Source organism: Colius striatus, chromosome 6 (assembly GCF_028858725.1).
Source record: "Colius striatus isolate bColStr4 chromosome 6, bColStr4.1.hap1, whole genome shotgun sequence".
In the NCBI taxonomy this organism is placed as follows: Eukaryota; Metazoa; Chordata; class Aves; order Coliiformes; family Coliidae; genus Colius; species Colius striatus.
This window is the reverse complement of record NC_084764.1, coordinates 1,282,152-1,307,353: the sequence shown is the minus strand read 5'-3', so window position 1 is coordinate 1,307,353 and position 25,202 is coordinate 1,282,152. Positions and strand designations below refer to the sequence as shown.

General features: G+C 54.5%; 1 protein-coding gene across 9 annotated transcripts in view; it reads left to right on the top strand.

Annotated features, from left to right (window-relative positions):
* The first annotated feature begins 261 nt into the window (after positions 1 to 261).
* The window catches only part of SLC8A3 (solute carrier family 8 member A3), a 68,158-nt gene continuing 43,217 nt past the window's right edge, over positions 262 to 25,202 (top strand). For all 9 annotated transcript variants that reach the window (XM_061998107.1, XM_061998108.1, XM_061998110.1 and 6 more), the window contains exon 1: positions 262 to 2,045. In XM_061998107.1, coding sequence (XP_061854091.1) covers positions 280 to 2,045 — 1,766 coding nt within the window. In that variant the 5' untranslated portion in view covers positions 262 to 279. The remainder of the gene's footprint in view (positions 2,046 to 25,202) is intronic.

Genomic DNA, 25,202 nt, shown 5'->3' with positions numbered 1-25,202 from the left:
CCACACTGTTTCTCTGAGTTGCTTTTCTAGCAACTGATCTTCATCTGCTGGGCACGTAAACGCTGCAGTTTGCTAGAATCCCTGCTAAATCCCTGCTTGGAAGTGACAGAGAGACGAGCCACGGGTGCGTGTCAGCTCTGTCCCGTGGCGAGGTACCGCAGTGCGTGTGGGTAAACGTTGCATCTTCCTCTTCTCTCACGCTCCCCTCCCCCTCTCTGTTTTGTTTGTTTCAGGTTCTCGGCCTTTTTGGATCTCCAGAGCGGAAGCTGCATCTTGTGTATGGCGTGGCTAAGCTTGCAGCCTGTCACCTCGGCCTTCCTCCATTTTGGGCTGGTTACTTTTGTGCTGTTTTTGCATGGTTTGCAGGTGGACGCTGGCCTGACGGGAGACTCAAGCAGTTCAGTACAAAACAGCTCGTGTTCAGGATCTTTTGACTGCAAGGAAGGCGTTATCCTGCCAATATGGTACCCAGAAAACCCATCCCTCGGGGACAAAATCGCCCGCGTTATCGTGTACTTTGTAGCTCTGATCTACATGTTCCTTGGAGTCTCCATCATTGCGGATCGGTTCATGGCATCCATCGAGGTCATTACGTCGCAGGAGAAGGAAATCACCATTAAGAAACCCAACGGGGAGACCACGACGACCACCATTCGCATCTGGAACGAGACCGTTTCCAACCTGACCCTCATGGCGCTGGGCTCCTCGGCGCCCGAGATCCTTCTGTCCCTGATAGAGGTGTGTGGGCACGGCTTCATAGCCGGAGACCTGGGGCCCTCTACCATCGTCGGCAGCGCTGCTTTCAACATGTTTATCATCATCGCCATCTGCGTCTACGTGATCCCTGACGGGGAGACCAGGAAGATAAAACACCTGAGGGTCTTCTTCGTCACGGCGGCCTGGAGCATCTTCGCTTACATCTGGCTGTACATGATCCTCGCTGTGTTCTCTCCGGGAGTGGTTCAGGTCTGGGAAGGTCTCCTCACGCTGTTCTTCTTCCCGCTCTGCGTCCTCCTGGCTTGGCTGGCAGATCGACGTCTGCTCTTCTATAAGTACATGCACAAAAAGTACCGCACCGACAAGCACAGGGGCATCATCATAGAGACGGAGGGCGACCACCCGAAGGGGATCGAGATGGACGGCAAGATGATGAACTCCCACTTCCTAGACGGAAACTTGGTGACCGCGGAGGGGAAGGAGGTGGACGAATCTCGCAAAGAGATGATCCGGATCCTGAAGGACCTGAAGCAAAAGCACCCGGAGAAGGACTTGGACCAGCTGGTAGAGATGGCTAATTACTATGCCCTGTCTCACCAGCAAAAGAGCAGAGCCTTTTATCGCATCCAAGCCACCAGGATGATGACAGGAGCTGGCAACATCCTGAAGAAGCACGCGGCCGAGCAAGCCAAGAAGAGCACCAGCTTGCACGAGGTGCGGCCGGACGAGCCCGAGGAGTTCATCTCCAAGGTTTACTTCGACCCCTGCTCCTACCAGTGCCTGGAGAACTGCGGCGCCGTCCTCCTGACGGTGGTGCGCAAGGGAGGGGACGTGTCCAAGACCATCTACGTGGACTATAAGACGGAGGACGGCTCCGCCAATGCCGGCGCCGATTACGAGTTCACCGAGGGGACCGTGGTGTTGAAGTCGGGGGAGACGCAGAAGGAGTTCTCCGTGGGGATCATCGACGACGACATCTTCGAGGAGGACGAGCACTTCTTCGTGCGGCTCAGCAACCTGCGTGTGCTGGAGAGCGAGGAGCCCCCGGAGCTGGGTCACTCGCCGTACCCAAAGGCCATGCTGGCTTCTCCCTGCGTGGCCACGGTGACTATCCTGGATGACGACCACGCCGGCATCTTCACGTTTGAGTGTGACGTTATCCACGTCAGCGAGAGCATCGGCGTGATGGAAGTCAAAGTCCTGAGGACATCGGGTGCGCGGGGTACAGTCATAGTGCCGTTTAGGACGGTGGAAGGGACGGCAAAGGGAGGTGGAGAAGACTTTGAAGACACTTACGGGGAGCTGGAGTTCAAGAATGATGAAACTGTGTAAGTACCCCGTTCGGTTCTGCTCCCGAGTCTGGTTTTGGTGTTTAACCCCACGTTTTGCATCCATTGCAGGTGAATTCTGACGAGGAACAGGCTCCTTTCTTCAGCTCCCCATCCATTTCCCTTACTTACCTCTTCCAGGCAAGAACCGACAGCAGGATTGAGGAGCTCAAAGCTCTTGTCCCTTCCCTCTTGGGAACGATCAAGTCAGGCTTAGAGATACTGGGGTGGGTAGGAGCAATCTCTCTCTCTCCCTGAGGTGCTGTACTAAAGCTAAGGGTAATAGAGAGTTCAGGTAGAGAAGAAAAAAGGGTGAGCTTTTACCTGGCTGGGCAAACATGGGAAAGCCTCTTTTTGAGCACGACACATAAGAGTAGCCAGGGGTTTATTGGGGTAATCTCTAGATGAGACGTTTGCAGCAGTTAGTTGCAGTTAGGGGAGAGCTGCTCAGTGGGTGTGGGGCTTTATTTTCACACCCTACCTGTGTCCCTGGGCTGCCCCTGCAACTCACAGGCCCACGGGGAAGCTAATCCCCAGCGCAGGCACAGCTGCAAGCTGTTCTGCTGGACTTGTGAAGTCCTTCCAGCCTTTATGTCCCTGTGCTCAGCCCATATTCCCCACAACAACTTCTCTGTGATCTCCATATGTCTGTTTCACCGCCTGTAAAACGCCAGGGCGATTGGCAGTGATGGTGTAAAGCAGTGCAGCTGGCAGCCTGTCCATGGGACTCCATGACCCGGGAAGGGAGGCAGAGCAGTCTGCACCACTCCTGTTAATTCTGCTCTTTGCTGCATGCAAAGCAGCTGATACAAAGCCAGGAAGTAATAAAGAGCACAGAGGCGATAATGTAGATAATGTATAATTGCTTGAAGTGCCTGCTGTTAACATCAGTGGGGAATGAGAAGAATCTCTTAGCTGAGGAGGGAGAAGGAGAGGGGTGTGAGCCCGGTGCTAAAACTCCCTGGTATTAACTGCCTAGGTTCCTCTTGTTAACACCTAATCAGTTGAGCCATCAAAGGAGGAATTGCACACACTTGAAGCTGGCATCAGAGAAGGGAAATCTTTGTACCCAGCCTCCCAGTACAGTACCCAGAAGGATGTTGATCTATGAAATGCTGTGGAGTAGGGATGCCCTCGTTCAAAAGCACCTGCTGCCTCAGCCCATTTAATCCAGCTCATGGCCACAGTCCCGATTCTCGCTTATAAGTACGTGTTCTTCCAGTTGAAGGAAGAGAGGCCCTTGGTTGGCTGCCTTCAGCCACTGTCAGAGGTGGAAGAGGATCGGCTGTCCTCATCTGGCCATGCAGGTTAGTCTCTGTAATTGAGCCACAAGCTGGTTTCTCTAGGGAAAGTGAAAAAGAGTGTCAGACGTGGGGTTACAGTCTCCTGTGAGTAGGCTACCTCAAACATCATGGGTACTACCTCAAATATAATGGGTACTACCTTGCTTCAGCCAGGTCTGCAAGCAAAGAAGCTTTTCTTGCATGAAGAAGGCCCACCAGTGAAAGGCCAGCAGGTTTGGAGTGCCAGAGAATAAGCTCACAAGCCGTTCTACTCCAAGCTGTGGTCCTTTTCTTTCATCTCCCAGCTGATGGAGGGCTTCTTTTTGCCTTTGAAAAGCATGACAGGAGGTCAGAGCACAGCCACATGGCTGCTTCCCTTGGCTTAAGCCAAATCACCTTCAGCAGGACCATACATATCCACCTAACACAAATCAAGGTGGCCCAGAAAACAAAGGTGTGTAGGTTTCTGACCCAGAGGAGATGCCCTAGAGCACAGATGAGACGTTTGTGGTGTACACCTGATGCATTAATGTGACTTTCACTTCTGCATCAGAAGACTGGTGGGAACAAAGCCTGCTAGTCACAGTGGCCACAGAGCCCATGTGGCTAACAAGAGATTAATTCCTTTTGAAGCTAGAATTAGTGTAGCTGGCTCACCAGAGCACTTAATCAAACTAATAAGCCTGACAAGGCAGGAGATTGTGTCAGCCAGCAGGCTGCCTTTATTCACTGCCACGTTCCATTTTAAATCCCCAGGTCTTCTGGGAATGGAGTTTTGGGCTGGAAACGTGTGAAGGTGGTTTCCAGTAATCAGCCCTTGGCTTCTAGATGCAGTAGACACTGGTAGGTTGCTGTAACTTGTCAGCTCTTCTCTGAGGCGCAGGTGGAAGCAGCAGTAGAGACCTGTGAGCAGTAATGGGTGTGTTTTGCTTTCTCAGTCTGAAGGCAAGACAAATAACTTGAGCAAATATTTAGGGCTGCAGACAAATTGGAGGTGATTGAGGCCTGAATGTGGAGTTCAGACCCATCATGCTCCTGTCCCAGCAAACAGCTAGTGTTTTGATCAGCCCAGGTTGGGAAGATGAGCAGGGACAGTTTTGCTGTCCTAGAAGGCAGTGTATGAGGGACTGGTCGTGGTATCACTTGGTACAAGGCTGTGTAAAGACACTGGGTCACCAGATAGCCAGGGGGTTGCTCTGGCTGGGTGTTTGAGGCCCTGCCTCTCAGATGCCTTGCCAGCGAGGGGGATCCACCACGAGGTACTGACAGCACTTGCACACAGAAGGGGAGACTGAGGGTGCACAAAGCCTGATGCACAACAGAGGGAAAAGCAGCAAGGTCAGCAGATAGTGCAAAGGACAGGGACTCAAGGAGCAGGGAGCAGTGCTGCCCACTTCAGCCTACTGACGAGGCTCTCCCTTAGAAGCTTGGGCTCTTGTTTCCATGCTGGCCCAGGAGCTGCTCATGGATGGAGTCTTGCCTGCCTCACTGCTTTAACCTTGTCATTCTCCATATGGAGTCACTTTGGAAGCGTTTTTGGCTGGTGGAGGGAGGAAATGAATGAACTGCAAACGTGTCAGAGCGGTGCTGAGCTTGGCTGTGGCCACACACGGAGGCTGAGGCGCCCCAGAACTGCAGCCACAGACAGGCACCGGCCAGGGGAAGCTGAAGCTGCAGCTCAAGCTCTCACCTCATTCTCTGACACACCAGTTCAGTAAGGTCAGCTTGCATTCCACACTGGCAGGTGAGCTGCAGGTAGTTTGTAGGTTGGCTTCCCTCAGCGTAGCCTTGGCTGGGTGAATGTGGGGGGCTCTGGGTCCCACAGCAGGGGTTAAGCTCAAAGAGGAGCATCGCCATCTACCAAACCCCCAGGGCCAAGGACAAGCACTTTCCCCTCAAACTAGATAGAGAAGAGGTGTCATTTCAATGTAACAAGGTAGAAGAAACTCTCTCAGGGTTGTTTTGAAGAGGCTTTCCCTAGGATGTGTGGGACTGAGCTGCTGCAGACGTTACAGAACGAGAGGGAAATGGATCCTGCCACCGGCTCTTGCTCGTTGCCTCTCTGAGTCTTTCTAGACTAACACTGTCAAAGTTTCCTTACTCACCTCTGGGTGGGAGCATGGGAGAAAGCAGGCTGAGACCAGGAGGCTTGAAACAATGCTGTTATTACTGAGCTACAGTCCCTTGCAGAGTGTGTGTGTGGTGTGTGTGTGTGGATGGATGTGTATGGGTGTTGGGTACCTATAAATCACATCATGTTATCTTGAACACTGTCATCTGTTGAGAAGGGAATTGATCTGGTCTCAAGTATTTGATTATGCTGCCTCTTTTTGTTCAATACATTTGTTACTTCTGAGCTGCTGCTCCAGGGAGGGTCAGATACCATGTAGGCAGCTGAAGCAAGATTTTCTCTCTCTCCTCGACTAAAAGGAAACCAAAAAGCCACCAAGATCTTTCTGCCAGATGACCAAACACTTTGCTGTCACATGGTTTGTGTGGAAGTAAATGTTTGGTTCCTGGAGGTGTGAAAATGTAGAAGAGTGATTGACTCAGCTGCTTCATCATGTCCCAGCAATACACACATCATTAGGAGCCAGCAGCAAAGAATGAACTGGGCTTTAAAGGGTTTTCTTTCTGCATAACAAAGGGAACTCCCAGCCAGTCATTGAAGTTAACTGAAATGTTCTCTTTAAAATGGTTTCCTGGGTTTAAAACTGTTTCAGTTCCTATGGAAATGTGTCTAGGTCTTGCTTTAGAAAGTTTAGGGAGATGCACTAGGTATCAGTAGATGATTGATATGCCAGCCAGAAAATCGGTTGGCAGGTTCTGCTGTGGCCATGGCACTTGCAGCAGCTATGGTGAGTTAAGGTTTGGGCCAAGAGGTCTACCTTGTTGCTTGTCTTTGCTGGTCCCTCCATTACTTGTCCTTAAGGGCACCAGTTTCTAAGTGACCTGATGTCTAAGAGGTGTGACCTCCAGGGGCTCAGTGTCAGGCATCAGGGATGTTCCTGCAGCACGTGTAAAATCAGCCTGCAGAAATGTGAGACCGTGGCACCGTCCTGGGAAGAAGAGAAGCCCTGAGGTGACCTTTGCCTTCTCAGGTGTCAGGGGGACATACTTGCCATCTGTCCATGAAGACAGGCAAGTGACATCCTCTGTCAGGGAGTGTGACTTCTTGCCCATCAAAGGAGGCATTCGTATGAGTTTATGTGATGGTATTAAACGGGAGGCCTGGGACCCCTTCTCAAAAGGGAGGCTTGTGGTAGGGATCATCTCCTCAGAGCTGGTGTGTGCTCAGATCTAGCAGAGGAGCCCTTGGGAAGCTTGCTGAAGTAGCAGGCCCTTGGAAGGGTCACTCTGGGGGGTGTCAGAGAGGGCAGTGATATTCCCAGCTTAGAGCAAACACAGGGAAATCCCCCCTGCCAAGTGACACAGACCCAGCTTTGGATTTAAAACAAACAGACAGCAGACCAGAACTGGTCCAAGGTGAAACAAGTCTGCTGTGGCTGGGGTGAGCTTTGCCTCCTCTGTTCCTGACTGACTCACGTGCTACTGCGTGGAGCACCTTTGCGAGTGAGTGGCTCAGACATCACACCCTTCACACATGGGTTTGCAGAGGTACAGCTTGTATTTGCTTCTCAGCTGCAAGAAGGAGAAGGCACAGCTTGATGCAGCTTCAGGGGACAAGAGGAGATGCTGGGGGCGAGGCTGGGTAGCCATACATCACTTCAAGTACATGCTGGGTTGGTATTTTTAACCCACAGTGGGCACGTTACTTACAGCATCATTGTAGTGTGCCTGTGACTTCCAGCAGATCCGTGGCAGCAAATCTGTTGTGTTAAATGTGGGCTTATCATCTTCTAAATGAGATGGGAACAGCAGAGTCTGAAATCTCCCCAGCCAGAGGTCCTCCAGCACGTTTTTGTGGTGGCTACATGGAAGCAGATGATTCTGGTGGAGGTGGCAGCTGTTCAGGGTAAGAGCTGATCTACCTGTTGCTGCCAGCGTGGCTTATTTCTTATTTACCTCATGTCAGGATAAAAGGTGATAAGAGAATTTGCTGTGCTAGCTGATAGAAGCAAGGGGGACCAAGTTCATCCTCCATTTAGCTTCAGTGAAAACAGCAGATTTGAAGCTGGGAGGAATGCAGACTGGTGCATGCTCACAGCTGTCTTAGCAGATGGGCTGTTGACAGATGAGGCCCCTCAAGTCTGTGCCTTGGTGCCAGCACGTACCGCTGCCAGCGTTTCGGCTGGAGCCAGGCCTGGTGTGGAGCAGGCCCTTCAGGGTGGGCTGTGCTGGGAGGGCAGCAGGAAAGCTGAACATCAGCTAGGAGCAGCAATTCCTGCCAGGGTTTGCAGGATCTGTCCTTCAGAGGCGGATGGAGATGCCACCGAGCAGCCCCACGTGCAGCAGCACCTGCAAAGCCTCCCCTGGGCATCGGGTCGCTGCCAGCCTCCTCTGTGTCCTGCTGCTCTCCTTCCAGCTGCTGCCACAGAGCCCTTCTGGGCGTTACAAAGGACCAGGACTTGATGCTCTGCCCATGTGAGCCAAAGCCACGGCTCTGGTATCTCCTGGCGCCTCTGTTAGATGGTGGAAGGTCCCCTTCGGGGGTTTTTTAGGTGCTGGGGAGGAAAGAAGCTTTTTCTCTCTTCCCCATTCAGCCCCCCAAACAGCTCCCAGGGGTGGCTGCTGTGGCTGTTGTGCTGAGCGTGTTGTAGATGGTGCATCTGTTGCTGTGCCTTGCTGCTCCACGTAGCAGTGTGAAATGGGCCAGGAACCGTGCCTCTGTTTTCCTGTGTGTGAGATGAGCAAGCCAGAGGGGTCCTGCCCTCAAAAACCCCCACCTGAGCACCTCTGTCCTTCAGAGAAAGAGACACGGTGAAGCCTTCAGTATTTAATGTAGACATTCTGCTCTGCTCTCTCTGCTTCACCCATTGTCCCTCCCAGCTTGGTCTCTCCTCTCCCTCATCTGCTGAGAGTGTTGGCTGACCTGTCACCATTTCCATCTCCTTTAGTAGAGACGTGCCAGAGCCGCTGGGTTTGGCTGTGCAAGGCTACACAAACACGCAGTGCTGTGTCTCCCAAGCCCTCAGGAACGCTGCTGTGTTTTGGGCTGGACTGTGGGTAGCTCTCACACCTCACAGAAGTTTTGCCTTTCAGCAGAGGAGCGGTGGAGGGAGAATGTGTGAAGTGGCAGGGGGTTTTTTCCCCCCAGATGTGTCCTGTGGGCAGAGCTGTGAATAATGCAGAAGGCTGAGCAGTAGCTGCTTGCCTTGCAGCTGGGCTCCCAGGCTTTCCTCAGCTGTAGCCTGCAGAGCTCTACCTGAAAGCTGCAGCGGGGTGGGTTGTGTCAGCTGCTGCTGGTTGGGAGGCTGGAGCGCAGCAGAGGCGTGGGGAGGGAGCTCTCTGGGCTTTCTCTCAGCTTCTCCTGTTGGAAGGTCTTAATTTTGTGTAATTAGCAAGTTGTTGGCATGACTGTCTTGTTGCTCTTTTTGTGGCCTGATGAGTGGAGCAGCTCTAGACACGGTCTGCGGGAGCCAGAGCTCGCGGCAGCGTCACTGGGTCATGGGAGTGGTGCTGGGCAGCTGGTGCTGGGCAGCTGGTGCTGGCTTTCCCTTGAGGGGACACAAAAGATGACAACACAAGATAGACTCTGGGGCCTGATTATCCCATCCTTTGTGTGGTACAGAGCAGCAAAAGAACCAGGCATAACAGATGTGACACCTCCCCTGGCTTGGCAGTGAGATACAGACAGCAGTGGGGGTGGTTTCCTTGGAGCACAGCCCCCAGAGGAGAGGGCAAAGAGCAAAAGGGCCGTTGCCTTCCGTGGTGGGAGGGCAACAGTAAGCAGACAGGTGGCTTTTGTTGTTCTCTGAGCTCTGTGGGCAGCAGTAGCTCCCATGTGTGTTCTGTGCAGCGCAGGAGCTCAAGGAGCTGAGGTGCTCGGGGCATTTGGAGGCAGAAGTAGATGGGCAAGGCTGAGTGTGGGCTGTGGAGCCCCTGTATGGCCTGGCCTAGGACTGTTCATGTCCTACCTTCAGGGACAACTTTGCAGCGTCTTTCCTAAGGAGCCTGAGACTCCCTTGTACATCCAGCCTGGCACAGAAGTCCCTTTGCAGCGCCTGTAGTCGGAAGGGACAGGGCACAGCGGCTGCCCTTGGCTGGGGATCGCTCCCTGGCACCGCAGGGCTGTGCAGGGGAGCTGGATGGGGCTGCAGGCCTGGGGAGGAGAGGCCCCAAGGAGCACAGCCACAGCAAACTTCTGCTAAAGGTGCCTCCCTTCCAAGCAGGGGGGAGGTGATCTATAGACAGTAGGTCCCATCCCTGTAGCTGGAGGGTACATCTAATGGAATTAAAGGGGATCTCCATCTTGTTCTGGGCAGCAAGAGCTGTGAGGCAGCCTGGAATTCAGTTACAAGTGCCCTCCAGGGAGCACATAATGCTGTCCTGTGTGTGAGACGTAGTGACAGCCCCTCGTGTCACACGGTGAGCGACTCTGCAGCGCTGCCCAGAACCTTTCAGCGGTGAGGAGCTGATGTGCTCGGGGCACAGCCCTCACCCCAGGCTCCTGAAGGGAATCCCTGCCAGCAGAACAAGCCTGTCAGCAGCACGTGAGCGTGCCTGCCCTGCATCTCTCTGGCCCAGGGCTGCTTGTTTGCCCACCCTTGCCGTCCTCTCTCCAGCTTCCCAGGAATCCCAAAGGGTGGGAAGTTCCCTTTGTTGCCTTTTTGCCCCTTGGTGGGTGGTGGCAGCCTGTGATGCAGTGTGCTGAAGGGACTGAGCTCCCTGGTAGGTGGTTTCCTGCCTTTCTGGCTGTACCCTGTCAATTTTTGATGCTCTGGGGAGAGAATGAATTACACCCGTTGAAATGCAGCTGCCTCACAGCATCTGGGGCGGCTGAAGGCTGACGGTGATAAACACCAAACCGTCACATCTCACAGTGCTCAGGGCTGGAAGGGACCTCCAGAGCTCATCCAGCACAGCCCACTGCTACAGCAGCTTCCCCTTGACCAGGGGGCACAGGAACATGTCCAGGTGGGTTTGGGAACCTCCCAAGGAGCCTCCACACTGGGCAGCCTGGGCCAGGGCTCCCTTGTGGGAAAGTTTCCTTCGTGGTGTTGAAGTGGAACTGATTTGTGTTCCAGCTTCTGTCCATTACCCCCTGTCCTGTCACTGGACACTGCAGAACAAGGTGTCACCCCATCCCATTTCATGTGGCAAGCACAAGCAGGTGCCTGTAGGGTGTGATGGGAAGATCAGGGCGAGGGGATGCCCATGTTGGGCAGGTTTGGGGCTGGCATGGGCAGCAGCTGCCTGCCTGTCCCGTGGGGAGGGCTGGGCAGCTCCTGAGGAGTGTGCTGTGAGCGAGCTGTGAGCATCCTTCAGTGCTGGCAGGTGGTGGGAGAGAGTGTAAAAAGGCAGGCTGCAGAGAGCAAGGCAGCTGGCCCAGCTGGGGTGCAGGGGCTCAAGGGGGATGCTTTTCTTCAGCAGTGGCACAGCTGCTGCAGGGGTCACAGCCTGACTTCTGCAGAGCCGCTGTGAAGCGCTGGGGCTGGGGACAAAGCCTGTCGGAGCTGCTGCAGTCCTCACAGGGCACGTTGATCCTCTTTGGGAACACAGACAAGGTTGGTGTGCTTTATGCCATGCCATGGCAGGGCTGTGCTCCCACAGCCCTCTCTGAGGAGCCTGCTTGGATCTGAATGTCAGCTGTTGCTGCAGGGCTGCTGCAGGGATGTGCTGTGTCACCCAGAGCTCTGCTGTTTAAAGCGCCGACCTCTCGCCAACCCCTTCCAGCTGGTTTTTACCTGTGGCACCTCATCCCTTGTCTCTGTCACAGGCACCCACCTATCTTGTGAGCAGGAGGTGGTGCCACTGGCTCCTCCACTCATGCTGCTTGTCCTGTCCCCAGCGAGGGCCTCCTCCAGCCCCTGGTAAGTGCCTCTGTGAGCTGTGGAGACTGAAGACTCACCCATAGAGGTGGCAGCTTTCAGCTGACATCGGGGCGTGTGACATGGGTACATGTCCACCTCCGCTTGTGCAGTAAGCCCTCACTCAAGCCTCTCTCCAGAGACAATTAGGGTCCCTTAGCAGCTTTAAATGGCTTATAGCCTTGACCAGCCTGAGCACCTACAAGGAGAGAAGCTGTTTCACGGCCAAAGACAAGCAGCTTGCAGTGGATATCTGATAGGCTGGGCTGTTTGTAGATGCAGGAAGGTGACTGGGAACAGCCAGGGTGAGTTACCACAGCAGATCCTGCCTGACTGACCCAACTGCTGTGATGAGATGTCCGAGTCTCTGGTCACAGAGGGAGCTGTGGGTGCCACTTAGCCTGGTCTTCCCTGCTTGACATGTTCTCCCATAGCACCATTACAGCCAGGCTGGGGAGATACAGCTTTGGTAGGTGACTACAAGATGGATTACAAAGCTGTCTGCTCTGGCAGGATGAAAAGGACGTGGTCAGTGCTTTGAGGTTTAATAGGTGCCCAGTTCCTAGTGACAAGCTTGAGGAGTCAACATAAGGCCTCAGCAGTTAAGCATCTTCACTGACACCAGCAGTGATGAGGTGACATGCAGCCCTGCCCCAGTGAGCCCGTGGGGACCACGGTGCAAGGGCAAGGTTGGTGAGCTGGAGTGTGGGTTGCTGGCTGAAGGGGCCTTGGCATGCAGCAGAAATGGGCCAAGAGGGGCCTCGGGAAGCTGGGCAAGAGAAATGCAGGTCCAGTGCCTGGGATGGGTGAGGCAGTGCCCTGGGGCTGGCCAGGGGCCTGCTGGCTGCAGGCAGCTCTGCAGGGCAGGAGCTGTGTGGTGGGGAAAGTCTCAACCAAATCAGGATTGAAGCAGTGCATTGATTTATCCACAATGTATAATTAACCAGCAATCAGTGAACTGTATGAGGGGGATCAATATCAGCAACACAGTGGAGAAGCCCCAGTGCTGGACACTTACACTGTGCTGATGTTCAGCTACACATTTCTGAGTGCCCTTGTGTGGCTGAGCCCCAGCAGTGATGCTCATGCACACAGTTGTGTGTTCCTGTCCCAATGGCTGTTGCTGCCCAGGGTGGGCCCTGAGAGCCCCCATGGAGCTGGCAGCACACGAGTCAGCAGCATAGCACAGCTTAAATGTGAGGCCAGTAAGTCACTGCTACTGACTTGGGACTTTCCAGGCAGTGGCAGCAGTTTATTCCCTGTAAAGCACAGCAGCAGCCCTTGTCTTCATTGGGGTATCAGGGGAAGGTCTCCCCAGGCTGCCCACCTTCTCCCCTGCTCCAGGGAATGTCCAGACAAAGCTGGTGAGCTAGAACTTCCCACCTAATGTCTGGTTTGTGTCTTTTTCACACCTGAAACACACAAGTGCTCTTGGATGCTGACCAGCAAGTGCTCTAGGCAGGTAGCAGAGCTCCCAGAGAGAGCACAGTTTATACCCCAGTCTGGTGAGCATCCTCCTTGCTGACCCCCTGGGTGGCATTGCAGGATGTCCCTTTGCCTGATGGCCACGGGTGGTGCCTCCTCACTGCCCCCTGGTTTTGGTGCAGGTGCTGTTGCCTGCTGGAAATGGCCAAGGGTGTGCAGCAGCGAGTTCCACCAGTGACCAGGGGTAGATGGTAGGGGTCTGGCTCATGTTGTAGGGGCAGGAGCCACACACCAGTGTTGTAGCAGATTTGGCAGAAAGGGACAAAAAATAGGAGAAAAGTTCCATAAGTAATAGTCAAAACAAGGTGCTCGTGGTAAGGAGGAGAAGCAGCAGCATCTTGCTGAGGCCTCAGGTGCCGTGTGCTGCGTGTGGAGTGACACAGCAGCCAGCCTGGCTCAGCCCTGATGGCTGCTTCAACAACTTCTTTTTTCTGTTAACATTCCATTTGAAATAGAGTTGTCCTCTGAGGGACTGAGCTCAAGCCTCTTCCATGTGACAGAAAGACTCCTGCAGAGTCACCAGTTAGAGCTGGTGGGGGGAGTTGCATTCACCATCTCTTTGCTGGCAAAGTCCCTTCCGTGCCATTTGGAGTAGCTGGGTTGGAAGAGCAGCAGCCATGCAGTCACAGCAGCTTATTTAAAGCTTCCCTTCTCAGGCAGTCCAGGTGTCTGTAGATGGCCATGTGCCATGAGGACACATCAGGACACAGCCATGAAATTGGGCTGTTGACATGAGATTTTAACCAAGGTCTGCCAGAGCGAGCAAGCACTGAAATGTTTCAGTCCCTATGGAAAGGAAGGGTTTCCTATTCCCAGCTGAGAGCTCTCACAGGCCCTGAGAAAGGGTCTGTGAAATACCCTTGGGTAGTGTTTCACTGTGAAGAATGGCATCACAGGGCAGTTCAGACACTTGGGGCTTGCATGGCAGTTTTGTTTGTGGCTTGGGAGCAGAGCAGGAGGCGATGAGGAGATGCAGTGAACAGTAATCCCTACCGTCAAGGGCCTCTCCTGCAGTTGTTCCTGCAGAGCAGCAATTTGGCTCTTGCATTGGCTCTCTTGGCCTGGGTGGAGGTTGGCAAGTTTTTCCTCAAGCAGCTATGGCTGCACACTTCAGTCAGTGTGTGGGTTAAGTCTCAGTGGTCGGGGTTGACATGGGAGATAAGATCTAGAATCCGTTTTGCTGCTGCACTGATAACAGGATCTTATCAGCCTGCCACTCTGATTACTAACACTTGCTACTGCAGAAACTGAGAGGGAGAGCTGGGAAGCACCTATTGATTATCAATCAATAGGGACTGAGGTGCTTTCCTTAGCCCCAGGGATGGTGGCACTTTCACCTGCTAATTGTAGCCTGCAAATCCCAGGGAGGATGCTCTGGGTGCTGAGTATTGGCATGGCACCACCTTGTGCTCTCAGACCAAAGCTGTAAGAGATCAGTCTTGCAATTAATGCTCTTGGCACAGGCCCTGGGTAAGCTGTGCCATCCAGTGACAGGGCCACCCCCTCCCCAGCCTAGGGTTAGCAGCACTGACTGAATTCATCACACATGTCCTGGGAGGATGGAGAACAACTGGGCATTGTACAGTGGGGCTGGCTGTGCTCCCTGTGTGAATGCTGAGTCTTCATTAAACAATGCAGGCTTGTGCACTTGGGAACAGGACCAAGCCTCCGCTTTTCTTGAAAGAAGCCAGGTGGAGTTTTCTGTCTCTGTGTGCTCTCCCATGGGCATCCTTCCTCTCCTCTCCTCCTCTAGCCCTCCTTCATTTCTCACTTCACTTGTGGTTTTGCCTCCAAATGCACCTTTGCTTCATGTGCTTCTGGCACCAGGCAGGGAACACAGCTTTGTTCTGCACCAGCACTTGCTGAACTCTGCTCAGCCATGGGAGCAGCACGAAGCAGAGGCTTTGGGCACCGAGGAGTTTCTAATACAGGTGTCCACAAACACTGTGTGTTGCAGCTGTTCCTGTTTGGCTTCTCCTTAGCCTTGCTCCTCCTTAGCCTTGCTTTTTCTTAGCCTTGCTCCTCCTGAGCCTTCTCCCCTGTTGGAACGACTTGTTCTGTAGTTGAGGGTGTGGAGCTGAGCGTGTGCCATGCCCTGGTAGCCCAGGCCTGTGGAGGCTGCCAGGCCCTGGGGCAGGATGCTCACTAAGGGCATCTGCAGGGCTGCACCTCTGTCCCCCTGAGCACAGCAGCCTGAGAGGGGCCTGTGGCACGTCCAGCTGAGGCTGCCTTGCTGTGGCATTCTCTGGGCTGGAGAGCTGCCTCTCTGCTCCTGCAGTCTCCATTTCAACCCCAGAGGCTATTTAAAACAAGGTCTCCTTAAGAGAATGTTCCATTTGCATGATTAAGTCCTAGAAGTCGATAATGCCAGGCAGAAGCATCAATTCTGCCCCCAGTGTGTTCCAGTTATCAAATGGTATTTAATGACACAAGGTGTTAATGAACACAGACCGTGCAGAGCTTCACGTGTGAGACATCAGCTGGCCTTTTCTGCAGCCCACTGGACTCTCACCACTTTAGTTATCCTGATCCTGCCACCTGCAGCCAAACTCACCTCTGCCTACTTCTTTCTGACTCTTCCTTGAGCCGCTGGTGTGCACCAGCAGATGCTCCCTTCGTACTGGGAGAGTTTCACTGGTGTAAACCAGGCAAAAGGAAATCATCGAGTGGTAGGGGCTGGAAGGGACCTTTAGAGATCATCCAGCCCAAGTGTCCCCTCTAATAGGGGTTGTCCTCAGCGTCCAGCACGCTCAGAACATTCCAGGGGGATGTGGAAAGCCCCGTCAGGAGCATCTGACTTGTGTTCATAGTGGCAGCCGTGCTCTTCGCAGCAGCCTCGCGTGAATCCCTCGGGAGCACTCCTCGGTCTGGCCTGGAAACGGCAGCCTGAGAGCTGCAGAAATTCCCTTCCAAGTCAGTGGCTGTGCATTGTGCCATTCACTGTCCATTAGCACTCTGCTTTGGAGGGGGAAACAGTTAACTCCAGAGCTATTTCAGCTGCAAAACTTGGGTGGCCTGAATACGGCTGCAGCTCCTCTCTCTCGTTGTGTGCCGTTAGATTTAATCCCTAGGACGTTGTGTAAGAGCAGCTGAACTCCTGCCTCATGACTCACTCTGAGAAGTTCAGTCTGTAAGACATGAAGAGATTCCCTGTGCTGAGGGCTGTTGCACTTGCCTGTGTAGTAGGGCTTTGTGGGGATCAAATAAGGAGCCATGGTTATAGTGATGTCTGCCCCCTGTGTGAAGGGGGACAGTTACATGTGGGCAAGTGGCTCTGTCGTGTTGTGGGGCAAACTGATTCTGCCAGAACAGTGTTCTCCTCAGTGTTGCCCCTCAATTTGATGTAGTAGGTGTTCCAGAACACTGAGACCCCAGACTGGAGCATCACCGTGGCAGAGTCAAATTGTGCTTTCTAGTGGGGAACCTGTTTACTGGGGGTTTTGTGAATGGCTGGATGCAGACAGCTGCCTCTTGGTATTGCAGTCAACAAACAAGTGCTTGCCTCAGCACAAGAGTGACATCACATCCAAATGATAGCCATAGGCTGTTGTCCTGAAACGCTCTGTGCTCACCTCCCCCTCTGCTCTGCCCTGCTGAGACTGCACCTGCAATGTCCTGTCCAGTGCTGGGCCCCTCAGATGCAGAAGCACAGGGAGCTGCTGGAGAGAGTCCAGTGCAGGGCCACACAGGTGATGGAGTGGAGCATCTCCCTTGAGAGGAAAGGCTGAGGGAGCTGGGGCTCTGCAGCTGGGAGAAGAGGAGCCTGAGGGGTGAGCTCAGTCATGTTACAAATGCATCAAGGGTGGGTGTGAGGAGGCTGGAGCCAGGCTGTGGCTCCATCAGTGATGGCCAATGACAGGACAAGGGGCAATGGGGACAAACTGCAACAGAAGAGGTTCCAAAGCAACACAAGGCAGAATTCCTTCCCTGTTGAGGTGAGGGAGCACTGGCAGGGGCTGCCCAGATGGGCTGTGGAGGCTCCTTCTCTGCAGACATTCCAACCCAGCTGGATGAGTCCCTGTGTGCCCTGCTCTAGGTGCTGCTGCTCTGGCAGGGGGGCTGCACTGGATGAGCTTTGCAGCTCCCTTCCAGCCCTGGAGATTGTGTGATTCTGTGACTTGCTGGCAGTGTTTCCAAGGTCACCCCTTTCCTAACTTTCACCCCCTCAAATCCCACATAGTGGGGAGCACCCACCATCCATTTTCCCCTGCCAGGGTGTGAGAGGAAGGGTGCACTGGGACATGAGGAGCAGGGCTGGTGGCAGCACCGCTGTGCTGAATTATTGCCTCTTGTGTGGGGAGCAAAGATTTGCTGTTGGGATGCTGGACTCTCCATCATCCATCTCTTTCTTTTAAAGGTGAACTGGAGAGCTTTGCCTGGAGGAAAGCATTAACCACTTATTTAAGAGCACATAAGCTTTGAGCACAGCCACATTTGCTTATAGAAAATGGGGACTGAAGATCATTTCCTCCTCTGTGTATTCTCTGCCTGATTTTGGGTAGTTGATTTTGTCTAGTCAACAGTAGCAAGTCAATCAGTGTTGGAAGGGGTTGCTGTATTGTAGTGCTGTGCTTTCCAAAGCACTGCCTGCTCCTGCCTGTTCTCTCGAAATGCAGCAGTCCTGGAGGGAAGCTGCTGCTGTAGCCTGAGACCTTTGAGCTGGGATGTGGGGGCTGCTCAAGCCAAGGCCAGAGCAGACCCTTAGACCCACCTCATCCAGGAGGCACAAGTTAGTTGCATGTTTCTGTGTTGTCAGAAAGTGCAGGTGTGAGTGCACATCTGCCTCTGGGGCAAGATTTGGAGCACAGGAGAGCTTGTAACAGATCTAACACCCTGTTTTGCAGATGAAACTAAGGCAAGGAGGTTAAACAGCCAAGCTCTGCAGAGGGGAAGAATAGCACTGAAGTCTCTAAGGCTTTTCTCTGCTACAGAACCATCCCTCTTTCTTCCCCCTGGAGGGAAGAAGATGTTTTCTCTTTCTTTCTCTCTTTTGGAGGTTTAAAGGGTTTCTGTCCCTCCTCCTAGATGCCAAAGCACAGCCCCTGCAGTGGCATTGCACCCAGGGATGGGGTTGGTGGGTGCCAGCCTGGCCATGGAGGGACAATCTCTGTGCTGAGGGTGATGGAGGTCTGTGTGGGGAATGTGTTTCCCTGGGAAATTGGGGCTGTCTGTGGGTAGGTCCCAGTGTGGGAGCTTGTGGACCCGCAGGGGCTTTGTGAAGGGAGCTGCAAGCCCTACACAGTGTTTGCCCCAGGCCTCAGAAGGGGATCCCAGGGAGTGGGGGTTTGTTTCATTGGCTGTCTCTCCTGCCAGGTAGGAGCAGAGGTTAGCAAAAGGCTCCTGCAGAGGATTCTCCCTGCTTTCTCTGCCTGTAGCAGTGCAAGGGACGTGGTGATGTGGGGGACAGTTCAGCCCTGGCCCGAGAGAGCCGTGGGTGAAGTGCCTTGGCAGGAGTGGGTGACATTTTGGGATGGCAGCAATAGCTATCACTGGGGCCTGGGCCTGAGATGCAGTGATGGGAGTAGGAGGGTGGAAGTGCTGTTGCATGGCTGCTCCTTGGCTCCCCTGCTTGAGCATCTCCCTTCCCATCTGGTGGCTCTTCCATTCAAGGGCTTAAAATCTCGTTTGAATTCTCTCTCCCGGGCTCCCGCTGGGGTATCACAGTGGGGGCTGACACTGGCCCCTTGCAGGGGATGAGTTGCTTGCTGCCATTTGCTATGGTCTTTCCTGGAGAGGAGCATCTCCCCCCCAGAGCCTGCTTGGGCTTTGTGGAAGCACTGCCTCCCTCCCAGAGTGCCCCGGAGCTGCTGTTGCTGCAATCAGTCTTCCCGGCTCTCTCTAGCTGGAAGGGTGGGAGGGATGGAGAGGGGAACTTTCCTGCCTAGTGCATTGCAGGGTTTTATTGACTGCCAGAAGCAGAGGTACATCAGAAGCAGGAGGTGGGCTGGTGGCAGTGAGCAGAGCCCCGAGTGCCAGCAGGGACCCCGCAGCAGACAGAGCTGGCTCTGAGGGCTGAGCCGCGCCTGCAGCAGCTCACCCACTTCTCCAGGGCTCAGGTCCTCGTGTCCTTGCAGGTCCCCACCAGGCTGGGAGTGATCTCAGCCTGACAATAGCAACCCCTCCCTGAAATGTCCTCGCTGGCACTGGTGCTGGCTGCCTGGCTCCCAGGGGCTTCCCAGCTGGCTCTGTCATTGTAGACAATATTGTTTTCCTGCAATCTACAGCCCCAAAGCACAAACTGCCTTAAAATGAGCCTCCTCTGTTTCTCAGAAGCAGTGCTGAGCTTTGCAACTGGCAGAGGGACTCTATTACTTGAGCTAGAAAGTCCAGCTTTTGTAACTGGTGGCACATAAGGTACGAAGTGGCCGTGTCTCATCCTTCTGGCTTTAACGTTCCCTGATCTACCACCTCAAGGAACCCTTCAGAATATGGCTCTGCACCTCTCCCTGGGCAGGAGAGACCCACACAGGGCTCTGTGTTCCCCTCCCCACACTCATTTCTCTCCCCTAGAGATAAATGTTGGACTGTGGAGCCTGTGTGCAGGCTCCACACCTCCAAGGGCCATTCCTGTCCCTCTGGTGAGATCTGGGTGCTTGTTATAGTGGCTCTGCTAGAAGCAAGACCCTCTTTTCAGACTGGCTTTCAGCCCCCTGCCTGCATTTCTGGCCAGGGCTTTGCAGCTTGTTGGCAAGAGGAGATGGAATGAATTAGAGGGGAAATGTGAAAAAGAAAGTCAGATTGTTCATGGTGCTCTGCAACTGGTGATGCTAGGAAAATGGCCACGGGTCTCAGCTCTGGGAAGCCAGTTCTCACAGCCTTGATTCTTAGTCTGGCTCACCTGAGCAGTGGGGCCAAATGTCTTGGCAGGGCAGGTGACTGACAGCATCTCTTCCACGGTGCACACAGTGTAGTCCTCTGGGGTTTTTTGAGGTCAGGCCAGGTAAGCAAAGGGCTGTTTCAATTCCCAGCTGGCCAGCTCTGAAGTGAGCCTTGTTACTCATCCTCTGTTGGCTCTGGTGTTTATGGAGGAGGATGCCACTAGTTTGCTGTTGTAGTTTACCATCAACAGTCACCATTATTGCCTGGTTTAACTCTCCCCTGCAGCCAGCCTGCCTCCCAGCAACTGCAGTCAGTGCAGTGCCCTGTCACAGAGCTGAGAAACACAGGTTTAACGGGACCATCTGTCCAAAGGATGCACCATGCACCACCATCTCAGCATAAGGGCCACTTGCACCTCTGTCATTTCTGACAGGTCTTTCTTGCAGATCTCCAGTGCAGAGGCACCTACAACATCCCAGGGCCATCTCCTGTGGGACTTCACTATCCTGATTTTTAGGCTAAGTTGGCCTTGCTCCAGCTGCAGCCTCATCGTGTTTGTTGTGTCCATTGGGCACACGGGAAATACATCATTCCCCAGCCCTTTCTTCCCTGGGTTCTTCTGGCTAAGCCTTTTACCCCTTTGGATGCCTGGCTAAGCCTTTTACCTCTTTGGATGCCATGCTTGGAAGTTGCACTTCTCTTTCTGCATTCTCCTCCTCTGTAGGGTAATCCCAGTTCTTTACCCTTTCCTCAAATGAACCAGCCCTGCTTACCCTCAGGTTGTTCTCTTTGCTCTTCTCTGCACCTCAGCCATTTGGTGCTCGTCTCTCTGGGGGTGCAGCACACCCACCTGGACCCTGTTCTCCAGCTGAGGTAGCATGGAGAGATGGACTTGGTCTCGGGAGAGCTGGTCCATGAGCATCTCAGCCACCTTCTCTAGGTCCTGCCAGCCCATGCTGGTAGATCATTCTTCCCAGCCCTTACTTCTGCCTCCTTTCCTAGCCACTTCAAAGTGGGTCTTACCTGCCTCTCTAATTAGCACTGTGGGCAGCAAAGCTTTCCCCTGAGCCTTGCTGTTGCATTTGGGTTGCCTTTGGCACCCCTCTGGCTGCAGGGGGAAGGAGCCCTCTAATGCCTGGGGAGCTCTCTGAGTGTACTGAAAACCTGCCCAGTCTGTATCGTGCTAAAAAATCCCTTTTCGTGCTGAGGTGATGTTTGGGAACACACTGGAGGTCTGGGGCACGCCTCTGAATCCAGGGTCTGGGACACCATTGTGCTAACTGGGAGCCTTGGTGTGTCTGAGGGGATGCTGTGTTCTTCCCAAGCCTCGCTTTGCAGAGGGAGGAAGGGCAGAGGTGTGCTGTCCCCTGCCTGCAGGGTGGTTACCAAGCAGGACGAGCTCTCCAGGGCTCCCACTGGCCTTGTGCTGGCACTAGTCCCTTGAACAGCCCCGTGAGACCTGGGGGTGGGATTTTCACCTCCTGGGTTGGCAGAGCAGTGGGTGGCTGCCCTGGCAGGGGCGATGCTGGAGCGTCACACAGCCCTGCTCACGGGGCTTGGCACGGCCCTCCCGGCCCTGGGGCATCTCCTGTAAAGGACGGGCTGGAGGCTGTCAGCAGCTCAGCAAGGCTTTGTCCCCGTGCCAGTGGCATTCCCCAGAGCTGGGGCCTGTGAGGCCAGGGCAGTGTCACCTCTCTTCCTCCTCCCACCTCCCAGTCCCAAACCCGGACAAGTGTGATGCTCCCTGCAGCACAAGGCTCATCCCTGAGTTCTCACCCTTCCCATTCCTCCCTCCCACTGCTCCTCTCCCCTGTCTCACCCTGACAAGGCTGTGGAAGGAGCTTGGAGAAGGCTGAATTGCCAGCTGTGGTTTAGCTGTGCTGCTGGCACAGCCTGGGCTTAGCTGGGTAGGTTCTCCTGGGAGCTCAGATGGGGGTGCCACCCCCAAAAAGCTGCATGCAGGCAGCCCCCGAGGCATGGGTATGACCGATCTGTTCCAAGGGTTTCTGTCCTGCTGGGAATGGCTGCTGAGGGGAGCAAGGGGTGTGTGAGCAACTCCCCAGTGACCCCACAGGGAAGGAGTGAGGGTTCCTGGTGTTCTCAGCAGTCACCACAGTGAGGTTGTACACCTGGGTACTGCTTGGAGGAGCCTTTCTGGTGCCCAGTCTGGTTTCAGTGTTGTGCAACACCAATAATCAGAGTTGAAGAGACACTGAGGTAATTGGGAAGAGACTGTGGGGAGAGAAGCTGGGGAGAAGACATTTTCTTCCTCAAACAGAACAGGTTAGACCAGGCTGTGGATCTGGCTGGGGGCTGGAGTCAGCCTGGGGAAAGACACTGGTGAAAAAGGATGGGGAAGAGGGAGAAGGTGGATGTGGTCTGTCAGATCAGGGCAGCAAAGCTGTGCCAGGCAGGGCTGCAGTGGGAAGGGGGCTGAGCTCTGCTGCAGCCCTGTGTTTGGGAAGAGCTGCTCCCCCAGTGCACAGAGGCACTGTGACAGTGGTCCTGGGATGACACGATTCCCTGAGTAAGAACAGCATCACCACTTGTACAAACTGAGATGAAAGGGAGTCCTCGAGCTTCAAGATAGGAGCTGAATGCCAGCCAGGGCCAGGAGAAAGCAAAAGCTGTTCAGAGAGCTCTCACACAAGCGGGTGAGCTGCAGGCACCGAGCCCAAACCAGCTGGAGCTGGGCACTGCCAGCACAGCCAGCTGGGTCACACAGGCCCCCTGCTCCATGGGGGCTGCTGGCTGCTTGTGGGAGGCAGGGTGAGCACAGGGTGAGCGCAGGGTGAGCGCAGGGTGAGCACAGGGTGAGCACAGGGCCTGTCCTGCACGGGCTGGCAAGTCAGGAGTGCCAGTGAGCTTTTCCCCCTGAGGAGCAGGCACGGCTGGTGCTGACACCCGAGATGAGGGAACGAGGCTGCCTGGGATGCCTTTGCAAGGTGTCAGGAGGCACTTCCAGGACTGACCTGGGCAGCAAAGCTCAGGCACACAGCTCAGAGCTGTTTCCTCCCGTGTGAGACACGGGAAGTGGCCAGAGCTTCCCTGTGGCTGTACACAGGGCTGCTTCCAGCAGGAGCTTCTGAAATGTCACGGTGGGAGCTGGCTGGAACGGCTGCTCCACGCAGCATTTGCAGCAGGGCTTATTTTTAGCTGCATCTCTTTGCTGTGCTCAGCATGGCTGTTGCCTCTTTGAAGCTTGCTCTGTCTCTTTTTCCCTGGCACGTCACAGTCATTTATCACATGGGAGATGAGCCCCAAGCTGGCCATCAGCTCTCAATCTGCTTTCCTAGCAAGGCTGTGCAAGGACCAGCAACTTGCAGGTGGAAAGTCCCCCCACTCACAACCCTCTGCCTGACCCAGCCCTGGAAACTGTTCTGAAGAGGTTCATCTTAGTTCTCATAGTGAGCTCTTAGGTGGGCAGTGCCTGAGGTTCAAAGGACACAGCCTCAGGTGGCAGTTGTGCAGGTCCCAGTAGGACCAGGATCTGCAGGCAGGAGGAGAGGGGCTGTAATGGATCCCTAACTATTCAGTTCCCAAACTGCAAGTGGGGAGGGGTGGTCCCAGCTCTTCTCCCTGCACAGACCTGTGCCTTCCACTCTCAGCTCTTCTGTGCAGAAGAGGGACGCTGGTGCCACTCACTGTATGAGGAGCAAGCTCTGTGTGAGCCTGAGCCTGTGGAATGCCCCTCTCTCCCTCAGGAAGCCACTGTGCAGATGTACACATTGACCTGAGCCTGCTGCTCCAGGCCTGCTGCAGGGCTGTGAACCACCAGACACATGTTGTGAGGTGCTCTGGCTAGCAGCACTGGTGGAAGACGTGGTGGAGAAGGAACTTCAGTCCCTGAGAGGAGGCTGTACAGCTAGACGTGGGCTTTTTGACTTTAATCTTGTAGGCAGCTTTCAAATGAAGCTTTCCTTCCTCTCTGGACCATCTGCACTGGCCCCTTGATCTCCCTCCACCCTCCCCTGCCTTGCCTTGGCTTGTTTTCACATGGAGTGTGGTTTTTTGTACCAAGGCATCTCCTGTGCCTGCTTTCCTCAGTGGGCACTGATGTGACAAGCAGAGCTGAGCTGTCAGAGCTCTGGGGGGTGTGTGCTCCGTGCTGTGATGAGCTGTGACACTGCAGCATCCCAGCTCCACGGGCCCCTTCGTGGAGCCGCTGCTGCGGTTGGATGGTGAGCGCCGCAGGGGCTGTGGGCAGCGGCCGGTGCCCGACTCAGGGGGCACACACTTGCACACCTGGCATTTTCCAGCTTTCCAGCAGAAGCCATAGGGTAGCAGTGCAGGTGATTCCTGCTCCCTTTGGCTCTTCTCCTCCTGGGTTTTTCCCTGATTGCTCCAGCCATTATCTTCTTCCCTCTGCTCCTCTCCTGTGTGGCTCAGGGGAGAGTTTAGTGTGTGGATGGTGGGCTCTCTGGGGCAGACTGGCATCCCTTGGTCATGCAGAGGAGGAATCACGTCAGTGGAGCTGATAGTGCTGAGCAGCATGATCCCTGCAGACTTCTCTCTGTGAAATAAAACAAAGGCAGCTCTGGGGAGGGAGCCAAAGGAGTGGGAGTGGGGCTTCTTTGCTGGGTCTTGTTTGTTTTCTCTGTTGGTTGTTTGCTGGGTGGAGGAGAGGCAGAGCTGTGGGCTCCCCAGGCCTGGAGATGCCATCTCCCTGTAGCCAGCCTGGTTGCAGGGAGGGCACCTGCCCCCTTTGCTAGCTGATACCTGGGCACTGAGCTCTGGATGAAGGTGGATCCCATAGGCTGATCCTCTTAAGATTCTCAGCAAAAGCCTCCCTGAGGTTTTTCCCCTCCAAGGTGTTGAGACTCTGCCTGGTCTCCTTTGCAATAGCCTCTCTGGTGACCTTCGGTGACCCTGACAGCTTGATGTGTTGGAGCCTTTAGTGGGAGCTAGCTGGGGTGTGGAGGCAGCAAGCATCTCTCTGGCAGTGCCGTGCACAGGGGGAGGAGGCTTTGCATTCCCACCACACCCTGAGGAGGCTTTGGTTAGTAGTGGTGCAGCGTGGGGTGATACCCTGGGCCTTGCACCTTCCTCTCTGCACAGCTGGGCAGTCAGATGGAGGGGGCAGACTCCCATCAGGACACCCTCAGACAGGGCAGGCTGCTGGGGAAGGCAAGCAGCACAAAGGGCCTTTCCTTGCTCCCAAAGCTGTAGGTTTGAACTCTAATCCAACCGTGTTTCCCACTCAGAAGTGCCAGGCAAGGACTGTGCCTCTGCACCACGCTCCCACGCTGTGGCACTGGACACCATCAACTGCTGGACAGGATCAGTGGCCACGCAGCAGATGCTCTGGCAGGGAAGCAGGCTGGCAATCCTCAGAGAGATTACCCTGATCTCACAAACACAGGAGCATGGAATAGAAGAACTTAATTTAAGTACTAATGCTAATTTGACATCAATGTTGGCTTTGGTGCTGGTGGGAGGCACTCCTGTGACACTCCTGAGCAGGCTCCCATCTGCTCAGCTGCCTTAGGCTCGGCTCACACAGCTGAGGCAGGAGGGACAGGGCAGGTGCTTTGCTGTGTTCCTCTGCAAGCAGGTGGAAGATGTGCAGCTCCTTTGCTGGTCGCCCATTCTGGGGATCCTTTGACTAGTGCAGAAAAGCTCTGGGGAAAGAAAACCCC